At 38.5% G+C, this 24,255-nt stretch overlaps 1 protein-coding gene across 11 annotated transcripts in view; it reads right to left on the bottom strand.

The window, feature by feature from the left end:
- Positions 1-24,255, bottom strand: part of UNC79 (unc-79 homolog, NALCN channel complex subunit) — a 323,533-nt gene that overhangs the window by 248,424 nt on the left and 50,854 nt on the right. For all 11 annotated transcript variants that reach the window (XM_043986754.1, XM_043986757.1, XM_043986756.1 and 8 more), the window contains exons 5-8: positions 21,182-21,274; positions 19,046-19,101; positions 18,081-18,210; positions 14,962-15,026 (exon numbers count right to left, since the gene is read on the bottom strand). In XM_043986754.1, the coding sequence (XP_043842689.1) occupies positions 14,962-15,026; positions 18,081-18,210; positions 19,046-19,101; positions 21,182-21,274 (344 nt within the window). The remainder of the gene's footprint in view (positions 1-14,961; positions 15,027-18,080; positions 18,211-19,045; positions 19,102-21,181; positions 21,275-24,255) is intronic.

Genomic DNA, 24,255 nt, shown 5'->3' with positions numbered 1-24,255 from the left:
TATTTCTGCTGTTCATTATTTTTAAATTCACCTGTTATCTGTATTAAATACTCATCTGTATTTAAATATTTCACTAAATGATTTCCAGATGAACATAACAATCCCATTAGCTCAATCTTTTTTATTCTTAAACATACTACACATCCCTCCACTCCATAACACCATCTTGAGTGTACAGAAAGACCATTCTTCCCCTTTAGTCTTTCTTAAGTCAAAACTTATGGGTTATATCTGAGCCCTTTGTTCTATATCAGAGGTCCTCAACCTAGAGTTCTGTGAATTTGTATTTTAAATATTTTTAAATAATAGGTTGCCTTTGTAATCTTATTTATTTTATTTTATGCATTTAAAAACAGTACTCTGGGGCAGCTAGGTGGCGCAGTGGATAAAGCACTGGCCCTGGAGTCAGGAGTACCTGAGTTCAAATCCGGCTTCAGACACTTAACACTTACTAGCTGTGTGACCCTAGGCAAGTCACTTAACCCCAATTTCCTCACTAAAAAAAAAAAATCTATAAGTAAGGAGATGGAATTGGGGAAGGGCTTGGGAATAATGAAGTTCCTGAGTGTAGCCTGCTAGAGCTAGAAGCTGACCTTATACATCATCTAATACAACTTCAGAAATCTATATGATATATCACTGCCATTTGAGCTCTCCCTCCCCATTAAGAATACTAGGTAGGGGGCAGCTAGGTGACAGTGGATAAAGCGCTGGCCCTGGATTCAGGAGGACCTGACTTCAAATCTGGCCTCAGACACTTGACACTTACTAGCTGCGTGACCCCGGGCAAGTCACTTAACCCTCATTGCCCTGCAAAAAAAAAAAAAAAAAAAAAAAAGAATACTAGGTAACTTCAGAGAGTAGGGTGTGGGAAAGGGAAGCAGGGATGAAGAAAGGGGCTTGACACAGACTAGGAGATCTATCAAATAAGGTATGTTTTATTGTGGAAAAAAGAGTACTGGTCTGGGAACCACAAACGTTATCTTCTATTGCCAAATTTGTGACCTGAGAGAAATCAGTTAATATATCTGAGTTTTATTTCCTTCTTCTGTAGAATCAAAGTTTGACTCAATATTGAAGTCCTATCCAACTCTAAAGTCCCATAATTCAATGCTTTGAGAACTATTGGTAGACCATATTCTACATGTTGGAAATCTATGATCTAAGCCACCTAAGACAAGTTCGATTTTTTTAAAAAGAAACACCTTTAATCATCTGCTTTAACAATTGCAGGGGCAGAACAGTTAAGTCCCTGATGCTACTCATAGCTCCAATGAAAGCACCCATTTACTTCTTATTCTATAGCTGCTTATAGGTCACAGATAAAGGTAGGAATTGATACGGGTCTGTTATACTCCAGTTGTGTGTGTCCAGAGGGGTGCGAACTGGAAAAAAGAGAAGCAAAAGAGCAAAGGAAGAATTTTTTGTAGGGGAAAAAAAAACATGGCTCCAGAAGTCAAGTATTCTCCTATGGCTTTCCTTATATTTCTGTGATTATGTTCTCATATTTTTGCATTTGCCCCTAAGGAACTCTTATGCAACATCCAAGCTACCTGATATTTTGGATGCCTCAAACAAATAAGGGCTGGGAATTGATGCCTCCCTGTCACAAGGTCAGAGAAAGCTGCATCCTTGACATTTTCTGAGCTATTTCCTTTTTCTCAGTATAGCCTAGGTCAGAGGTAACAGAGCCCTGACATCATCAGACTTTCTAGTCTGACTTTCCACAGAGACATGAAATGGGAAGGGGTAACTTCTTCCTAATTTATTATGGATCGTTTTATAGCTTATTTTGCCATAGACTTTAAAAAAGCTAATCTCACGTGTACACATATTCAAATATGGGTATAGAAAATAAAAATAATAGCTAAAAACCTATGTAGCATATTATAGGTACTGTAACAACTGGAATGACGCCACCTGCTAGAGACTTACTGTAGAAAAGCTCCGCCATGAGGTGAAGGTCTCTGAGGGCAAGACCATGCGTCTTTTCTTTGGCGTCAGGAAGTGACGTTTGCTTGTGGGAGGAAGAAGGGGGAGCCTGGTGCTCTGACTCGCTCTCTTTCGTGTGGACTGTAGTGGAGAGCAGAGCTAGGAATGCTCTCTCCCTTTAATAGATAGATGAATCTAGGCCTTTCTCATTCTCTTCACCAAATTCTTATTCTCCTTAATAAATGCTTAAAAGCCTAACTCTTGCTAAAGCTTATAATTTATTGGCGACCACTCATTAGATGTTTTAGACAATATATCTAGAATTTTAGCCTTTAAACTATAAAACATTTTACACATAGTAACATACTTGAACCTCATAAAATGGTAGTGGAAGTATTATTATCCCCATTTCACAGATGAGGAAACTGGGACTATAAGAGCTTTAAGTGACTTGCCCAAGGACATATACTTAATTAGAGCTCAAGTGGTCTGACACCATTCTGTTATGCCCCATTGCCTCCCTAAGGGAAGACTGATATTGGGTTAAGTATTTTGGAGCCAGGGAAAGAGTATGACTGTAAAGACAGGACAAGAGCAAATCTCTTGTCCCGAATGAGAAGTCACTGTTCAAAGAGTAACCTAGAGACCTACAGAAATCAACCTAAAAGGCTCTTACCTCTTTACTATAAAATTAAGTGGGCAATAATTGTGAGACACAAAGTACCTACTTTTGTAGGTAGTAAAAGAAGGATGCTATTGTGAAAGCACAGCCATTGTGCTAAGTTCGGTCAAGCTGAAATACATGAATAAATTAATGGATCCATAAATTACCTGCCTATGTAGATAGATCCCAAGATTTCTTCACACCATGGCAAAAAATAGCTTTATACAAATGACTGAGCTTGCATTGTGTAGCTGAATTTCTGTAGAGAAGTAGCAAGTCATAGTAAAATGGAAAAACAAGTTCTGGAGTTATAGACTCCATTTGCTAAATGCTTCTGCACTTGAGTTGTGATTGTATTGTTTAGTCATTTTTCAGTCGTGTCCAACTCTTCATGACCTCATTTAGTGTTTTCTTGGCAAAGATACTGAAGTGGTTTGTCAGTTTCTTCTCCAGTTCATTTTATAGATGAGGAAATGATGCAAGCAGGGTTAAATGACTTGCCCAGGGTCACACAGGAAGTGTCTGAGACCAGATTTGAACTCAAGAGAATGAGTCTTCCTGACTCTAGGCCCAGTACTCTATCCACTATGCCAACTAGTTGCCCCTGAGTTGTGAAAGAATGCTGGAAAACTTTCATTTTGTGGGTTGAACTGAATTGTTTTTATCTTAGACAACTAAGGGGTGTAAAAGACTTAGAATTACTGGGCTTAGAATCAGGAAAATCAGAGTTCAAATTTGGCCTCAGGAATGTGCCTAGCTATGTGACCCTTTACCTCTGTCTGCCTTAGTACATGTGAGTCAGGTTGTGTAAGGCTTTAAATTCTAGGTGGAGGTATCTATATTAGAGCCAAGATACAATAGGGAGTTATTAGAATTTATTGAATAGTGGAGTGAAATGGTTAGACCTTTGCTTTAAGAAAATCACTAAGCTAACTATATGTAGGATAGATTAAAGAGGGAAGACACTTGAGGTGTGAAAACTAATTAGGAGACCATGCAATAGACCAAAGCAATAGGTAATGAAGAAATGAACTAAGGTGGTACCCATGTGAGTAGAGAAAAGTGAATGAATAGAAGAGATATTGTGGAGATATGAATAAACAAATATGGCAACTGATATGAGATGAGTAAGAATAAGGAGGCTAGTTTGACACTAAGGGAGTGAACTAGGGTGACAAAGAATAACTGTGCCCTCAACAGAAATAGGAGAATTTAAAAGAGGGGTGGCTCTAGAAGGAAAGATGATGAGTTCTGTTTTAGGTTAAGTTTCAGATTCCTATGGAACATTTAGTTTGAAACATCCAATAGGTGTCATTTTTTATTAAGTGAAACTACTTATAGACTTCTGTCATACTCTATAAGATTTTAGAGATGAAATTATATTCTAAATCAAGGGGGCAGCTAGGTGGCGCAGTGAATAAAGCACTGGCCCTGGATTCAGTAGGACCTGAGTTCAAGTCTGACCTCAGACACTTGACACTTACTAGCTGTATGACCCTGGGCAAGTCACTTAACCCTCATTGCCCTGCATAAAAAACAAAAAAACAAAAAAAAAATTCTAAATCAGCATTACCCATTGTCTGCCATATCTCTCCACTTGACAAGGAAATCAAGCATTGATGACTAAGATAGTAGTTAGGTCCTTTTTTCTGCTCATTGAGGTAATAGATTTACATCAATTTGTTGTTGTTTGTCCTACATTCTTGAAGAGGACCATGACCTCATGGTGATGTCATGACTTGCAGTGAATTGAATTTAAGTGAGGAAGGGCTGTACAAGGTCACCAACCTCACTCTCTCCTCCAGAGCCATGTATCAGGACGACTAGAGATGGCCCCAGATGTTTAAGGCTATTGGAGTTAAGTGATTTGCCCAGGGTCATACAAGTAATGTGAGGTGAAGTGAGATTTGAACTCAGGTCCTCCCAACTTCAGGGCCAGTGCTTTATCCACTGTGCCATCTATGTGCCCCACATCAATTAAACTACTTTAAGAATAATAATTCTGTATACCCGTTCTTTTGTCCATTTCTTACTTATCACAACCAATAGCTTGGTTATATAGCTCTAAAGGGATTTGTTTTCATTACATGCCAAATCTTCAGAGACAGAGAGAGAGAGAGAGAGAGAGAGAGAGAGAGAGAGCTGTATGTGTATATGTATGTGTGTGTACATGTGTGTATGTGTATATGCATGCATGTATGTGCAGGTGTGTGTAGGTATATGTATGTGTAGATGTATACACATATGCACACACACACACATACACACACACACATATATAAATATATATTCTGTCTTCTAATCTGATCATTGATTTTGACTGCCTATTAGACATCTTGAACTGGATGTTCCTTAGACTATTAAGGGCACTACTCTTCTCCCAGTTACCCAGACTCACAGCCTAAGTGTCACCCTTGAGCCCTTACTTTCTCTTAACCACCATATCTAATTCGCTGCTAAGGCCTGTTGATTTTACCCCCATAACATCTCCCCCATCTCCCCTCTTCTCTCCTTTCACACTTCCCCCACCTTGGTACTGGCTCTCATCACCTGAAATATTGCAATAACCTGCTTATTGGTCTCCCCGCCACAAACCTCTCCCCACTCCAGTCCATCCTCATCTCAGCTGACAAAGTGATCCTCTTTAAATGTTGGTCTGACCATATCATTTCCCTGTTCAATAAATCCCTGTGGCTCCCTATCACCTCCAGGAACAAATATAGAATCTCATCTGGCACTCAAAGCCCTTCATAACCTGACCCCCTTACCTTTCCAGCCTTCTCATCCTTATACCCTCTACCATGTACTCTGTAATCGAGTAGCACTAGCTTCCTTCCTGTTCCTTACAAAAGATACTCCATTTCCCATCCGAATTCTCACTGGCTATCTTACATGTCTGGGATGCTCTCCCTCTTCATATCTTCCTCCTGAAAGTCTTCATTGACTTTCTTCAAGTTCCAGCTAAAATCCCACCTTCTACAGGAAGTCTTTCCTGATCTCTCTTAATTCAAGAAGCTTCTCTCTGTTGATTATTTCTAATTTAATAACTTGTATGTATGTGGTCAATAAACATTTAAGTGCTTACTATACACAAGACTGTGATAAACACTGGAGGTGCTGTTGTTTCCCCATAAGACTGAAATCTCCTTGAGAATAGGGCCTGTCTTTTACCTAGCACAATGCCTGGCACATAGCATGCACTTAATAAATGTTTATTGACTGAGTGATATTTAACAAGCTGGTGATATGGCTATACACAAACATCTCATTAGAAATAAATACCCCATCAATAGCCAAAGTTTCTTTTTGGGGGGGGGGTGGAGGTAGAGCAATGAGAGTTAAGTGACTCACCCAGGGTCACACAGGTAGTAAGTGTTAAGTGTCTGAGGCCGGATTTGAACTCAGGTCCTCCTGAATCCAGGGCTGGTGCTTTATCCACTGCACCACCTAGCTGTCCCCGAAGTTACTGAGTTTTAAAGCATATGTTAATAAGCTTCAGAGATTCTTGTTGACTTCTCTGTAGAATATCTCTACATCTTCTTCCCTTGTAACAGATGGTGCATAAGCTTCAATTATCTTCCTTGTTATCTTTTAGGAGATGCACATTATGAGCACTTCAAAATAAGATGATAAAGTATCCCATGAAATGATATTTCTTCCATCCTTCAGAAACACAATAAAATCTACTGTGACAACTCCTTGGTTTGCATTTCAAAGGAGAATCTGTGAGTCATCTTCTTCAGTTGCAACTTCCTTTTGTCTTTGGGTTTCATCTATTATAAAAATGTCAATATTGATATGACTCACTTACTCCAGTAACAAATCCATTCTCTGATCACTGGACAAATGCCTCGTATTTAGAGTGCCGATAGTTAAGTTCATGTTTAGAGAAGGTTTAAAAATTGGCTCTTATCACTCCCTTCACCCCTTTTGACTGCTCTGCCACCATCAAAGCAGAAGAACTGGACTACACGGGAGACCTAGGGGTAGCTAGGTGGCTCAGTGGATAAAGCACTGGCCCTGGATTCAGGAGGACCTGAGTTCAAATCTGACCTCAGACACTTGACACTCACTAGCTGTGTGACCTTAGGCAAGTCACTTAACCCTCACTGCCCCCCCCAAAAAAATTGGAAAAAAATTAATTCTTGTTTCCTTCCTTCCTGGACCATACTCAAAGCCTTTCCAGCTTGGCAGAACTTTTGAAAAACCTCCATGTCACAGTGAGGAACTGAAGAAGGACATCATCCGGGACATCATCTTGGGAACCAAGGGTCATCTCCACACCACAACAAGACATCATAGAATTTTAGCAGAGTATCACAAAATATTCTGGTCAAATTCTCTAAGTGTACTATGTCGCTGTTGTTCCCTTGCCCCAACACAGGTTGTCCTACACAGATGCCCAGTTTCTCGAGTGAGATACTCACCTGACTCTATTTCCCCTTTTTAAAACAAAAGCATTTCCATAGAGCCCTGGGGGAAAACGTGCTCATCCTCCTTAAAATCAAACGCAAAGGTCCAGGAAATTAAAAATATTTTTGTCTCCCCTCATGGCCCATTAGAGGTCCACCATGAATTTATTTACATCTTTTGTTAAATGTATGCATATGTTTAGCCAGTACCACTTGTTGAAATCATTTGTACTATAATTACTATCAGCTGCTCCTTCATCAATCCATTCTTCACATAGTACCCAAAGAATCTACCCACTGCACAGGTCTGAACTATCCTTCTCAGAAACTTTCATTCAATCTTTCATTCACTCAACAAATAATTATTAAGCTTCTTTCTATGTGTAAGGCACTATACTAGGCACTGGGAGAGATATCAATTTTAGACAAACTATAGCCCATGCCTTCATGCAGCTATAGTCTTACAAATTCCTTAATCTGTCCTCTACAGCCCTCTACAAACTGCATCCAATCTTTTTTAGCCTTCAGGAACTCAGCATTCAACCAAACCGACTAACGATGTCATCTTTTACTTATCCCACTTCTTGCATTTTTGTATGCGGCCTTTCTCTGCCCCCATGTTTGAAACACATTCCTTCTTCATCTGTCTGATGAAATCTGCCCCTTTCTTTAAGGTCCAGCTAAGGTGCCATGCTTTCTATAAAGCTTCCTGTATCTCTCACGCATCCATGTACCCCTCAGTTGAACATGATCTCTCCCCACTAAATTCTCCTAGACCTCTCTTTTCCTCAGCCTGATGAGGTAGAAAGAATACAGGTCCTTGATTAAGAAAACATGGGTTCAAGTCATAGTTCTGATACTAACTGTATAACCCTGGAGCCTCAACTTCTCCAAGTATAAAATGAAACTAATACCTACCTCAGACAGTTGTGTTGAGGAAAGCGTTTTGGCAGGTGTTATGTACTATAAATCTAAGCTATGACTATTATTCCTTAGTTGTGTCTGTGTCACATCCCTTTAATCAATTATAAATTCTTGAGGACAGAAACTGTTTTGTTTTTCAGCTTTGTATGCAGAGCATTTAGCACAATGCCTTGAACATAAAACATGCTGAATAAATGTTCTCTTGAATTGAATTAAAACCTCCTTTATTTGTCCTAGACTTACCTCTTTCACGTTTCAAGGTGGAGGAGCCTTTCATTCTAATCTCCTGGAATTTGGCGAATAAATTTGCTCATCTTATCCATAATTGTGGCCTTCATAATACTCCTTCTTAAGCTCTGTCTTCCAAACTAAAGAGCCCTAATCTTCATTCTGTCTACAAACACATATGCTTGTGGGACTCCAGATGGCTTTTAAGGAACCTGTTTTGGGTCATCTGTATTGAACCTTCTGACTTCTCTGTATTCTTCTTGGGGTTTTTTCCATTTCTTTACCATGCTTATAGAATTATTTTTTTAAAGATTATATAATTATGTCTTAGACTTATTTCCTACTTATGAACTAAAAATTTAAAAATTCACTTTCCAGGAATGCATTTTCTTTCTTTAATTGGTTTACCTCCTCTTTGTCATTAAGATCATGAATGTTATCATCTTGTAGCCATTTCTATCTCAGTTTCCTTTACATCTTGTATACATTTTTCCATAGATGTAAGAACTAGATAAAAAGAACATTTACCTTAAGTGATTACACCAGTCCACAGCATATGAAGCAATCTTACTAATGCACCACTCTATGTTACTTCCTTATGCAGAAATCCTCAATGGCTCCCCACTTGCCTACCCAATAAAAGATAAAATCCTGATTCTGGCATTTAACATTCAACCCACAATCTAGCTCCAATCTACCTTTCTACCTCCTATTTTCCCTCAGTCTATATTCTAATCAAATGAGACTATAATCCAGCTTTTATCATGCTGCCCTTTCCCAGTTCTGTGCTCTGATAGGCATATAAGGTCCAAGCCATAACAGAGCAGGAATTGCTTCTGAAACATTTCGAAGAAAGAATTGACAGGATGTGATTATTGATTAGGGGATGTGCTTAGCACAGCACCTGACACATAGTAGGTGCTTAATAAATATTGGCTGATTGATTCATGATAGGGACTGGACTTGGAATTTTGATGGTAATAGCGAATTCCCAGGTAGAAATCCTCCCTACTAAAGTGGCACTTTCTTTACAACTTTTAAAGTCTTGGAGAGCTGCCTAGACACTGAAAGGTTAAGTGATTGGCTCAAGATCACATGGTCAATAAATGTCAGAGGGAGGACTTGAATCCAGAAGTTGTGGCTTCAACAACTTCTAGCCTTTGTGCCATTTTGCCTCTGGTTATTGATTAGATATAGTTAATGAAGGAAATAAAAGAATATAAGATGGGGGCAGCTAGGTGGCGCAGTGGATAAAGCACTGGCCTTGGATTCAGGAGGACCTGAGTTCAAATCCAGCCTCAGACACTTGACACTTACTAGCTGTGTGACCCTGGGCAAGTCACTTGACCCTCATTGCCCCCCCCCAAAAAAAAGAATATAAGATGACACTAAGATTTCTATCATGGGTAGGGAGGAAGAGTGGTATCATTAACAAAAAGGCAAACAGCATGATGCAGTGAAAGAAGCATTGGGTTTGGAATCATTGGACCTAGGATTGTATTGTGGCTCAGTCAACTGACCAGTGATGTGATCCCAGGCAGGGCATTTTTACTTCTCCTTGCCTCTAGTTCCTCATTTTTTAATTAAGAGGATCAAACTACAAGGTCCTTTCCAGCTCTAAAATCTCATATATCCTTTAAAATGGGGAGTTTGGAGTAGGTAGGAATAGAGAGAATTGATTTGGGAGAAATGATAAAAAATAATGTACAGTGATTGAAGAAATCACCCAGGTGGGATGGAAAGAATACTTCCATTAACTTGAGCCAAAGAATGTTTTGTGAGAACAAAGGACTAAATATTGAGCTCTTTGGAGTGTCAATGGGTATGAATAGAAAGATGGTGTTGAGAAAGAACAAAAAAAAAAAGGGGAGAAGAACCAGGAAGCCAAGAGAGGAAGAAGTTTCAAGAAGGTGTAATAATCAACAGCTTCAGATGCCACAGAGAAGTCAAGTAGAATAATAATTTGGGGGAAAATAGATTTAACAAGATCATTGTTGACTTTAAACAGTAGACTGGCAAAACCAAATGCTATGAAATCATAATGACCAAAGTTGGAGCCAATGAACAGATATGCAAAGACATTTCCCTTCACTCCTTTGCAAAAGTAAGGACCATGTGGGCCAAATACTGCATATAAAGTTGGACTCTTTTAATATGAGGCTTAGTTTCATGGAACTTTTTTCTTCCTTTCTTCATACTTTATTAAGGTTCTTTGTTGGGGAGGGGGAAAGTGATGAAAAAACCGGAGTTAGAAATCAAATGTAGGAAGGTAAAGAGTAAATAAAGGAAAACAAAATGTAGGCAGTGGCTACAAATCACTATTTCCAAAAGGAAAGGAAGTAAAAGGAAGAAGATAAATATGGTGTTATGTGGGGCAGAAGGATCAAATGAAGGTTCTCTAGATGGGGAATACATCTGTATATCTGAAAACAAGACAAAGAGTCACTGGAGAACACCAAAGATGTTAAGTGGGTAGAATAAGGATATATGTAAGATCCTTCAAGTGTTTAAAAGAGATTGTTATGAAGAGAAATAAGATCCTTAATAATTAAGGAAAGAAGGAAACCATGGGTATAGAGACAGAATTTTTTTTTTAATTTAAGGCATTTCCCAATAAATAAATAGTCAAAGGAGATGAACAGGTAATTTTCAAAGGAAAAAATCCAAGTTATTAACAGTCATATGAAAAAGTGCTTAAATCACAAATAATTAGAGAAATGCAAATTAGAGTAACTTTGAGATTCTATCTCACACCTATCAGATTGGCAAAGATAACATAAGAGGGAAATGAAAAATGTTAGAGGGACTGTGGCAAAATAAGTACACTGTTTGTGGAACTGCAAATTGGTCCAACTATTCCAGAAAGCAATTTGGAACTATGTCCAAAAAGTTATCAAACTGTATATATCCTTTCACCCAGATATATCACCACTAGGCCTACACCCAAAGAAATTTTTTTTAAAAAGGTAAAAAGGTGCTATGTGTACACAAATACTTATAGCAGTTCTTTTCTTGGTAGCCACAAATTGGAAACTAAAGGGGTATCCTTCTATTGGGAAATGGCTAAAAACATTGTGGTATATGAATGTAATAGAATATTATTGTGCCATCAGAAATGATGAAATGGACAATTTCAGAGGAAACTGGTAAGATCTTCATGAACTCGTGCAGAGCTAAATTGGCAGAGTCAGGAAAACAATTCATATAATGGTAACATTACAGAGAAAAAACTACTTTGAAAGAGTTTACAGGGCAGCTAGGTGGCGCAGTGGATAAAGCACTGGCCTTGAATTCAGGAGTACCTGAGTTCAAATCTGGCCTCAGACACTTGACACTTACTAGCTGTGTGACCCTGGGCAAGTCACTTAACCCTCATTGCCCAGCAAAAAAAAAAAAAAAAAAAAAGAGTTTACAACTCTAATCAACAAAATTAAATGAAAAACCAAGAGTTCAAAAGAATGAAGATGCAACACTCTACTAATCTCCCAGTGGAAAGTGATTTATTTTCATTTGACCTCACAATGCCTTCTGTAAGAAATTAATTGTGATTTGGGCTTTCCATAACCCTTTCTTTGCTTCATCATGGTCAGACTGAAAAGATGTAACCTTGAAAAAGCACTACCTAGGAGTTCCCCCACACCCATATAGGCCTGGCCAAATTATAATGGGAACAGCCCAGTGGGTATGTTGAACTAATTGGAGACTCAGCATGGCTAAGAACTTCCCTTCTGGTGGGAGAGGAAGGGAGGGAGAGGGAGAGAGAGAGGGAGAGGGAGAGGGAGAGGGAGAGGGAGAGGGAGAGGGAGAGGGAGAGGGAGAGGGAGAGGGAGAGGGAGAGGGAGAGGGAGAGGGAGAGGGAGAGGGAGAGGGAGAGGGAGAGGGAGAGGGAGAGGGAGAGGGAGAGGGAGAGGGAGAGGGAGAGGGAGAGAGGTGGTGTGTGGTGGACCTTCAGACAGAACCAGGAGAGACTACACAGCTTATTCTCCTTAGAACTACAGATTCCAGGTGGTGGTGAGTTTGTGTTGTTGAAGTGAGGCTGACTCTTTAGGCTAGATGAGCTGGAAGCAAGTTTAGGGTTTGAGTCAGTTTTTGTTTGAGCTAAGCTGTTCTGGGTAGCTGAGGAACCAGAGCTTATTCGAGGTACTTGGGGGCCTTTTTACCCTAGAGATTTAAATTCTAATCATCTGGGAAGTGGGTCGTATCTTTCCTTTCCCCATTCCCTTTCTCATTGTCCCTGGCTCTATTAACTTCACTTGTGTTATACATTTGTTCCCATTAATAAAACCTGATTTGTTTGTGGAAAAGAGGCTGTTAATTTCCTTTCTTATCAGTCTTAGTGAAATAACTAAAAAAAGGCAGTTTGGAAGATAGAAACCTCTGGATCTAGAGGTCTCTCATTATTTTCTGAACCCCAATATTACAGCGAGCTGCCCAATTAATTCTCCCCATACTCAATTTGGCCCATACACTTCTATTCCTCTTAAGAATTTATTCTGTTATAGGATGCTATCAGAAAAACCTGTAAAGACCCACATGAACTGAAGCAGAGAGAAATGTACTGTATACAAAATAAAAGCATTAGTGTAAGATGATCTTCTGGGAAGCATGTGGTTATTTTCAGCAAGGCAATGATCCAATATAACTCTGAAGAACTTATGAAAATTACAGTCCATCTGCAGAGAAAGAACTGATGGTATCTGAAAACAGAATGAAACACACTTTTTTGACAATTCCTTAATCTGAAGTTTTGTTTTTATCTATTTTCTCTCACAACCTAGATAATGTAGAATTGTTTTCCATGACTACTCATGTATAATTTATGTTGAATTGTTTCAGTTCTTGGGGTGGAGGTGGGAGGAGAGGGAGGAAGAAGTTGGAACACAAAGTTGTTTTTTTTTTTTATTGATGTCAAAATTTGCTTTTACATGTAATTTGGAAAATAAAAGTCCAAAAACAAACAAAAGAATTTATTCTGTTATATCACACTTATTTGCATATCTTTTCTTCTCTTACTAGACTAGAACCTCCTTAAGAGGAGTCACTACACACGCGCACACACACGCACACACACACACACACACACACAGAATTCTTTGTCTCTCCCCCAGAACCTAGCACATTGCCCTGTACACAGCAGGTAAATAAATGTTTGTTGAGTTAATAAGTGAATTTCTCATTTATATACAAATAATCAATGCTTCCTTTTCCCCATTTCCTACTATTGTTTTCAACCCCATAATCTCATTATGCTCATTATACCACTACATCTCACTTACTTACCATAACTGTGTTCTTTAGGCAAGAAGTAACTATTTATTTAAGCTCCTTGGATTTACACAACAACATTGCAGTCATCTCATCTTGAAATAAACATGATAACAAGGAAAAACCATGTTTCCCTAATCTCAACCTCACTTCTCTTTCCTCCATGCCAGGAAAAAAGTATTCCTTATCTTACTGATATTCTTCTCTTCCTTTAAGGCCTACCTCAGATGCAGCCTTCTCCCTCAAACCTGATCAGCTAAAAGTCATCTCTCCCTCTTTGAAATCTTTCAGGTTATATTGACTTTTATGCATGTGAAACTTTTCTGACTTGCATTATAGTTATTGGTGTACATGTCTCACTAGATAGTAAGTTCCTGAAAGGCAGGAACTAGGTCGGTTTTTTTCATCTTCATATTTCTAGCACAGCATCTTAGATAAGGCAAGTGCTCATTAAAAGTTTGAGGAATGGGGGGCAGGTAGGTGGCACAGTGTATAAAGCACCAGCCCTGGATTCAGGAGGACCTGAGTTCAAGTCCAACCTCAAACACTTGACACTTACTAGCTGTGTGACCCTGGGCAAGTCACTTAACCCTCATTGCCCCAACAAAAATAAATAAATAAATAAGCAGACAAATTAATGAAATGAATGAATGAATGAATAGATAAATAAATGAGTGAATGGGTAAATGAATAAATAAATAAATAAATAAAAGTTTGAGGAATGTTTGTAATCGAAAATAAAGAATTTGAAGAAGACTCTGAGATAATTTGGTCACTCCCCACCTGAAGGACAAACCCTCTTTTACAATATCCATGACAACTAGCTTTTTAGCCTTCTTTTGAAAACTGCCAATGACAGGAAGTTACTATATACAGAACCACCACATAATAGCTTCCATTTATCAATCCTATTTTGACTTTCTTAAGCCAAAAAGTGTAAGTCTGATCCCTCTCCTACAAAGCAAACTTTAAAATACCTCATAGGTGTAATCACATTACAACCTCACTCCATCCCATCCTCAAAGTCTTTAATTCTCCACATGAAACATTGTCAGTTCCTTCAACCAGTGTTTATATGACATTGTTTGGAATCTCCTTGCCAACCTCTGGATGCATTGCAGTTTGTCAATCCCCTACCTAAAATGTGCCATCCAGTAAGTATTTAATTTAGTGCCACAATTATAATAACTAAGGCAAAAACCTGCACAGGCCAAGACAAGTGTTTGCAATGGGATAATTGTGATAATTATCCTATCTCTCCACTACTTTGGCTGTAAACTCTTGGTTAGTACCTGAAGATATTACTACTCCACACTCTACCTTAATCTAATTTGCCAAGTTCCAATCAACTTGCAGCAACAGTTGAATACAAAGTGAGAGAGAAGGTTTATGGAGAGAGACAAGGTTTCCACAGTGCACAAGCCTATGAATTTCAGAAGAAAATTACTGTATTCTGCTCTATTTCATAGAGTAATTTGCTTCCAGTAATTTGACCATTGGCAGAACAATATGGCCCCCAGTCAAATAAAACAGTACCTTCACCGCTGGTTTGTTAATTGCGTTATGGCATTCAATATGCTGGCAGTGGATGGGATTCCAAGCTGTAAAGCAAAGCACAACTGATCAATATTTACTCATTACAGCTATTACATTCCCTAACACCACCACTTCAGTTGTTTCATTAGATTCTTGTTTAAATGGGCCCTTTGCTGGGAGACCTCAAGGCATATCCTAATCATTTAAATGTCTAAACAACTCAAAAACTGAGAAAAGAAATTCTACTCACACCATCCTTTTCATTGGGCAACACCAAGCTAAAAGTAGGAGTCCTACAGTGTTGGATATGAATACCACCAGATTTTTGTATAGTCTTTTTAACCTAACAAAACATTTCAACATCTATTGTTGAAATCTTTAAAATTGTTTTATCATTTGATCTGCAGTCATTTCTAAGACAAGTGTCATCATTTCCACTTCACAGAGGAGACAACCTAGACCAGAGAGATTAAACAATTTGTCTAAGTTTATACAACTAGTTGATAGTTGGGCAAAGATTAGGGTCCTAATTTCCTGACTCCCTGACTTGCATTCTTTCCACCATACATCACTTCCTTAAAAGTCTCGGATTTAGTCCTGTGGAAGTATTCCAATGTGGTAATACTTACGAGCTATGTTAAACTCTTTCCTCAATCATGAAGGATCATAAGCCCATACTATATCACAGGATTTAGAGCCAGAAGAGACATTAGTCTAGTCTAATCTCTTCTCTTTACAGATGAAGAAACTGAGACCCAGAGAAGGTAAATGATTTGTCCAAGGTCCCAAAAGAAATAAGTAAGGGGAAGAATTTGAACGTAGATCCTTTGATTCTAAATCTAGTACTCTTTCTACTACCTAATAGAAGCATGAAGGGATAAATTTCTTGATCAAGAGAAATGTTCCTCCTTCTCCCACTAGCCCCACTCAGGATTGTGTCTGCCTTATTCAGATTGAACCTCAGTTTTTTTAGGGGGCGTGTTTGTTTGATTATTTTTATCCAAATCCTTAATTTGGGACACACAGCAGATAAGCCTGGAAACCATGCCAGTAGGATCACATGAGAATGAAATGCCCAGCTAAGAATCATCACTCTGCCTGCATTGTTATAGCCTAAAGCTCTTCAAAGAAATTTTTCCTAATAAGGTAATAACAAGTTTATTTTCAGGAGAATTAAAGGTGCCACTTTTTCATCCTATAAAGTTGTGAATTTCTTCACAAATAAGATAACCATATAAGTATTTATCTTCATATATCATGACATCATAGATGTTAGAGGTCACCTAGACCAGGACTTCTTAAAATTTTTCCACTCGTGATCCCTTTTGGCCTGAGAAATTTTTACACAACTCCAGGATATACAGGTACATAAAATAGGTGCATGTCACCTTTTACTGTTGCCAAATTTTTCACAACCCCCACATTCAGTTACACAACCCCATATGGGGCACAGCCCACAGTTTAAGAAGCTAAGACCTGGGAGCAGCTAGGTGGCACAGTGGATAAAGCACTGGCCCTGGATTCAGGAGTACCTGAGTTCAAATCTGGCCTCAGACACTTGATACTTACTAGCTGTGTGACACTGAGCAAGTCACTTAACCCCCATTGCCCCACCAAAGAAAAAAAAAAAGCTAGGACCTAAATCAATTGGCTCATTCTATAATTAAGGAAGCTAAGACCCAGAAAGATTAAGTGATTTGTCCAAGGATACAGAGATAGAAAGTGTCAGAGCTGGGATTAAAATTCAGGCCCTTTGACTCCAAATCCAATACTTTTTCCACTGTATGACACTGACTTTTAGTACAGGACTAGGATCACAGTAAGCACTTAACAAATGCTTATAGTTTCCTTGAATTGAAAATCCAATGTGTGTTCATCATTCACAATAATGATTTTATTATCTATAATTGATTCTTAACATTCTTAAAAAGACAGCAGGTAATGAATCTATTATGCCATTTAAAAATGGATCATTTTACATAATTTTCTAAGAGCTGTTACCCAAAGAGATCACCTCATCATCAGTAATAAGTCTAAAAAATGTTTTTATGATGTGAGTGTTACTGATGAGACAGTTGGGGACGATAGGAATGCTTAAATGCCTATGCTACCCATCGATATTTTTCAGTCTCATGTGTTCAAAGTAGGAATCAATACAGACAAATCTTGATCAATTGTTGGGGGTTAAATCAATAAAATCAGAAAATGTCTGAGTCAGATGGGACCTCAGTGGCCAGGTAAACCAACCATATCTGAGCAAGAATTTCCCCTGGAGCATTGCTGGCAAAAGCCCATCCACCCTCTGCTTAACAACTTCCAGGGATAAAGAAATGACTACTTTTCTGAAGGACTCTTCCACTTTAGAAAGTTCTGATCCTTAAGAAGCCAACATCTGCTTATGTAATTTTCACCCCTTGATTCTTCCCTTTTGGACCAAGGAGAACAACTCTAATCCCTCTATATTACATCACTTCAAATACTTAAAGAAAACAGCACCTGCTGAGAGGAATGGGAACAAGTGGCTATTAACTTCTGCTCTACTCACCTCTGTACAGCCACCTCAGTTCATTATATGGGATCTTCATGACCAAAACAATAAACCTTTGAAAATACCCCACAAGCAGGCCTTATATTTAGTAGTCTAGAGCACCACAGTCTCTTTTACATAATACTTTAAGGTTTATACATCTCTTTCCTCACAACAACTCTCTGAAGTATGTAGTACAGGTGTTATTGTCACTACTTTAAAGATTGAGAAGCTGGGGCTCAGAGAGGTCAAGTAACTTGCCCAGGGTCACACAGCTAAGAAGCATTAGAGCCAGGACTTGAACCCAAGTACTCCTGACTACCATTGTTCTTTCCACTATGCTACAATGGCCTCCTAGGCAAGTGTCATTTATCACTTACCATACAACCAGCCTGTGACCAGGGCCAAAGCCTCACCAGAACATTTCGGGCTATTGTCCGTCCCATTTGGGGACGTCTAGGTCCCAGGTGAAAGTCTTCCCCATTCTCAGTAACTTACATCTTGGGTGCCCTATCATTAGTCCTGGATGCCTACAAGGGTGACCTGAATAAGCACTTGAACAATTTTTCTCACTGGGTTGTACAAGTCTTACCTGTGTACTGTAATCCCCTGTACTCACTTATGGCCCCTGGAGGTTTTAAATTGGGCCAATAGTGAAAGAGCATCTGCACAGCTGGTGGTTTCACTTGAGATGGTCCATATGCTATCACATAAAGCAAATCCTAAAGAGAAAGAGAAAATTCATTCAGCATCACAGAACATAAAGATACTGTGGTCATTCAACATTACCAAAGAAATATGACTGGGTATTATAGTAAGTTAATCAATAAAAACATATAGAAATCATATGATTGAAGTTCTATACTAAAACACCCCAAAGAATATACTGTGGGCCTCTCTTATAGGTGAGACTACCTTACAATGAAGTCCTTCAGACTTTTTTTTTTTCAGGGCAATGAAGGTTAAGTGACTTGCCCAAGGTCACACAGCTAGTAAGTGTCACGGGTCTGAGGCCAGATTTGAACTCAGGTCCTCCTGAATCCAGGGCTGGTGCTTTATCCACAGAGCCACCTAGCTGGCCCCCCTGAAGTCCTTCAGACTTAAACAAAAATGCTTAATGTAAGGTCTGAGTGGGTCTCATCTTAACCAAATTCTGTTCCACAAAGAAAAATATTCTAGAAGGACTCAGGCTACATATATTTCATCTTTTAAAAAGCACATCTGTTATGAAAAAATGGACTTAGGCAAATTTTTTGTTTAAATTAAATAATTTGTCATCTGAAAATATAAGAGAAACAGAAGTAAATGAATTCCTAGAATGAAGACACGTTTGTTAACTTATTCTGTCAGCACACTGTTCTTAAAGCATCATTTCTATTCCAACTAATATTTATTAGAAATGATTCACCACTGAGGAAAGAATTATGGGCATTGACATCAGGAGAGTAGGATTGTGATATATTTGACCTGCACAATGACTTATATTTGTCAACCATCTTTGACAATGTTATGCAAGTTCAATTTGCATTCACCAACTACATTTGGTCCAAAACTTACTTTCCAGACTTCTTGCTTATATTTCATGAGGCATTCCAGTAACTGGCAATGATACACTAGAAGAAGGAAAATGCAATTTTAACATAAAATTAACTTGTAAACATGTGAAAATTGCTTATAGATACTATAATAATAGGCTATGCAACTAAAATTAATCGATGAATTAGTCATACTCATAACTAGAAAGAACATGAGAAAATTGCAACATAAAACATCAGAGCTGGAAAGAGATCTAACAATTATGTAATTCAACCTTCTCATTTTCGGAAGAGGGTCTAATAAGAGAAGTCAAGTGACTGGGCCAAGATCACGAAATAAGTTACTGGCAAAGCTAGGTTTCAAAACCAGGTCTCCAAACTGTTAGTCCAAAGATTATTAATCCACTACTCTCCAGTTGGCATTAGAAAAAAAATTTCATTTTTATTTTGTCAAAGTTCCAAAAAATAGAAATTGCCTTGGAGTTCCTAGGTCTCTGTTCCCGTGTCTACTAGAAACATTTAATTTATAATATTAACAAAGTAGAATTTAAGAGCTCCCAAGAATTACAATTCACACTATAGTGTATGTCACCTATATTTAAAGAAAGTTAAGAAACATCTGGGAAAAAAGAAGAGTCTTGATAGAACAATCTAAGAGAATCAAACTGAAGCCTTCCATGACTCCTCTAGCCCAAAGTGGGCTATCCCTCTTTCAAATCCCAACCCCCATTTGTACTTAATTTCAATTCAATTCACTTGGCACCCATCTCATACCATCATGACTGAAATAAACTGAAGTTACCTGAAGGCAGTACCAATGTCTTTTATTTTTTGTATTCTCTATGGTGCCTAATACAATACCACAGAATCCAATTATTATGTGCAGATTGAATAACATCAAGAGAATTTCATCCCATAAGTAACAAGACCAGACTATTAGTTGAAACAATCAGGCTGCCATTTGCTATTTCTATAATAAAGTCAAATGACCTCAGAATGGAGAGATCAATACCCTATCACCTAGTGCCAGAGAATCCCTGAGAGGAATTGTTTTATTCTTTGAGAATTCCTCAACAGGAAGCCCAGGGTGGCAGAAAGCAATGGACTTGGATCCAGAAAACCTGAGTTTATGTCCCTAATCTGCCACTTAATAGGGATGTGATCATGAGCAACACACTTTCTTCTCTGAGTCTCAGTTCCCTCATTGTAAAATGAAGGGATTACTTTTTTAGGCTGACCAAGTACATGAAAAAAGCAGTCATGTGGATTTTCCCCAGCGACAAATGAGGAAACAGATTTGGAAGCTGCACAGGCTCACAATGGTGAGTACTTATTTACATAATGCAGAGAAAACCAAATATATTTACTTATATGATGCACAGAAAATCAAAAGGTAATGCTAAAACATTAAAGTTGGGCCTTGTTTGATCAAATCCCAGACCAGATTTCTTTACAGAATAATAAGAAATGTAACAAATCCGAACTTGATCTTGTTTGTCCTCTGTAGTGCATAGTGATATGTGGAAAATCATTCCTTAGTCAAACATATTTTTATGAAATTCTTACACTGTTCATTGGAGGACCTTATTTTTTTTATATCTGAGAATACTTGAAGAGAGTAATCATAAAAGCTAAAGTTAAAAGCTGGGTACTCCCCTCATAGAATTTTTTTCTTCATAAATAAGAGTTCTTTAAAAAATAAAATAAAACCTGATTTTATATGTATAGAATGGGACAGAATAGTTTTCCCTTTTAAGTTCATTTTCCAGCATTCACTTGCAGGTATGCCTGTGCAAAAAGCACACTAGATACAAATCTATTAAGTGCTAGGTTAATAAATTCCACTCTAATGTGAAAATACATGTCTATTTCTACTCACATATTTTCAGTGAAAATTTGTCTTTAATCATTCTGAAGGCATCATGAGCCAGCAAGTTTTTTCTCGCCTCCACAAGGAGGCTGGAGAAAATTCTATTTTGATTCTAAAGCCTGTTTTCCAATAGGTTTCCTAGCATTGCTCAGTCCACCAAAAGGAGTCTTTCTCAGAATGAGAATTCACATCCTGTTTAGAGTCATAAAGTATTTGATGATTGTTTTGGAATGGACTTAGGGCTCCAGGACTTTGGAAAAAAGTGGAAGCAGCTTACACTCTACCTACCTGGGTTCGATGTGTACTGCATTGCTATCATTAACATGGAAGATGCCGAGAGATTAACATGGGCGGGAACACTTTCTCTCCTGGATGAGCCCACTGGAAGTAAATATTTTTTGATTAGATACAATATAATGTATTTTTATTTGTCATTTTGCACAAGGTATACTAACTGACTTTTAAGTTCCATGAGGGCAAGGGATTGTGTCTGATATAAATTTCCCTAGTATTTGTATTTGTATTTCCCTAATGTTCTGCACAATAAAGAAGGAAGGAAGGAAGGAAGGAAGGAAGGAAGGAAGGAAGGAAGGAAGGAAGGAAGGAAGGAAGGAAGGAAGGAAGGAAGGAAGGAAGGAAGGAAGGAAGGAAGGAAGGAAGGAAGGAAGGAAGGAAGGAAGGAAGGAAAAGAAGGAAAGAAGGGAGGAAGGAAGAGATGGAGGGAGGGAGGCAGGGAGGATCATCAAATACAACGATGGGGAGCAGCTAGGTGGTGCAGTGGATAAAGCACTGGCCTTGGATTCAGGAGTACCTGAGTTCAAATCCAGCCTCAGACACTTAACTAGCTGTGTGACCCTGGGCAAGTCACTTAACCCTCATTGCCCTACAAAAAAAACAAAAACAAACAAAAAACCAAATCAAATACAACAATGTAAAACCAATCCAAACAAGCAGTGCTCTGCACTGTCAGCTCTCCACAAATGTTTATGGTGTGGATGATGACATAAACAAAAAATGTAAACATCATTTAGGTACCACACAATGAATATTAGATAGGTTTAGCTAATTATAGAGGGCATTTTTGAAGAAGTGGATTTTGAGTCAAATCCTAAAGGACCTAAAGGGGAAATGGGCAGCAAGTTGCTTGTGTGAATCCTGGCATCTGAAGGCCTTGCCTCTTTCATAAACAGAAGGGAGCATAGCTGACAAATGCAGCTTCATTGTACAAGGACACTCCATCAGAACATAGGAAGAGTGGGCCAAAGGTTCATTGAGTTGTGCTCCCAGAGTTCCTTATTTACTCAGGTTTTCCTGACTCTGATTGCTTCTAGGTCTGTGTTCTCACCTAGTTCCCATCTTTAATTCCTATGAGCCAATCCAACCCAAATCTTCCAACTCCTACTTTTGCTGTCTTCTTTTGCATTGTCACTCCATTCTCAACAACTCTCTGAACAAACCTTGGATCAGACTCCAACTAGTGAGTGGACCCTCTTCATTTCTACTTACTAAGATCAGAGATTTACAGTGGCAAGGATTCTTAAGTGTCAGTTCTAAAGACAGCATCCCCCAGCCAACAAGTAGAACACCTTTGAGTCACCATCACCTTGATGTTTATACTTTACCCACTCAACAATGGGTAACTCGATGTGATATTGTTCCAAGCATAGGGACTATGAGTAGAAAAACAAATAACACACAATTGGGAGAACTTAGATCTGTCTGTCTAGCACAGAAGATATAGATATTACAATATGGGACCTGAATTGTATTAAATAGCATGGAAAAGCTGGAAGAATATCTTGAAGAAATATGTTTAGGTTTGCATTTGGTCATTGAGGACCTCTGGAAGAATTTGGAGGGCTCTAAGACTATATTGTTGCTACCTTCCTCCTAGAAAAAAAAAATGCTAAGTAGCTCATGCTACTTTCCAGTTTCTAAAGTACTTTCCAAACAATAGGTCTGCGAAATGGATAAGGTAGGAGAAAAGTGATGTGCAGAAAAACTAAGTGATTAGCCCAAAGTTTCATAGCCAGTAAGTAGCAGAGGCAGTACTCGAATCCATTTCTTATTTGCTGGTCTAGTGATTTTTCCACTACATGAGCCTACCTTTCAGACTGAACCAGGGGAGAAAATTCAATATTTTCTGTCACAGTGCTATTTGGGAGTGTCTTCACTTTTATTCTAAACCAGCTCAAAGTAAGGATGACATATACTGAAATGGGATGCCAAAAGAAACCATCCTTTCCATCACTATTGATCTACGTTTTCTCTAAAGTGTGGTCAAATCACAAAATTAAAAGCCTTCTCCTTGCCAAAGTCCTGGGAAACTGACTCTGAGGATGTATAAAAAGAAAGTACTTTAGGAGTCTTCTAACAGACTGAATACAAACAGCTCACCCCTAATTTAGTAAATATACACAAGTACACATCATTTATGGAGTCTAATTTTTTAAATTCTTTTATGGAACCTAATTTTTGAAAAGGTACAATATAAAGAGATGTGAAGTCTGTATCCATGAGATTGAATGTAGCCAAGAATACAAACAGCAAGGGGAAAAAATCATTCCAAATATATCTCTGTGTATGTGTGTGTGTGTGTGTCTTCCTCCTTTCTTCCCTCCCTCCATACCTCCCTCACACCCCATGCTAATTATGTGCTCAGAAAACTTAAAAGTTTGCAGTCCCATTCTCCTCCACTGCACATGCCCAAGTAGGAGGGGAAAACTCAAAAAAGTGTTTACAGCTCCATTATGCCTCTATAATAGCATTATATCTTCTGCCCAAGTGCCTTTGCACAGTCTATCCAGGAATGCATTCTCTCCTCACATTTACTTCTTAGAATCTTCAATTTTCTTCAAAACTCAGCTCAAACCCAACCACCTGCTTCAAGTCATTCTTGATCAACTGCTAATGCTTCCCCACAAAATTTCATATTACATCTATATCATATGTATACATTATATGTACACATTTATATGTGTACATATTGTCTCCAAATATGAGCTCCTTGAGGGCATAGATTGTTCTGTTTTACTTTGTATACCCAGAGCTTACCATAATGCCAAAAAATACAAAAAGCACTGAATGCCTGTTGATTGATTGATGCTCTGCCTAAGTTCCACACCACTATCTAATTTTTTAATATCATGTTATCATAGAATTTTAGATTTGAGGGGGCAGCTAGGTGGCATAGTGAATAAAGCACCGGCCCTGGATTCAGGAGGCCCTGAGTTCAAATCCAGACTCAGACACTTGACACTAGCTGTGTGACCCTGGGAAAGTCACATAACCCTCATTGCCCCGCTCCCCCCCCCCAAAAAAAAATTTAGATTTGAAGCTAGAAGTGACATTAGAGACTATCA

Source organism: Dromiciops gliroides, chromosome 2 (genome assembly GCF_019393635.1).
Source record: "Dromiciops gliroides isolate mDroGli1 chromosome 2, mDroGli1.pri, whole genome shotgun sequence".
Taxonomy (NCBI): Eukaryota; Metazoa; Chordata; class Mammalia; order Microbiotheria; family Microbiotheriidae; genus Dromiciops; species Dromiciops gliroides.
Note: the sequence above shows the minus strand (reverse complement) of the source record. Positions and strands in the feature narration are given on the sequence as shown.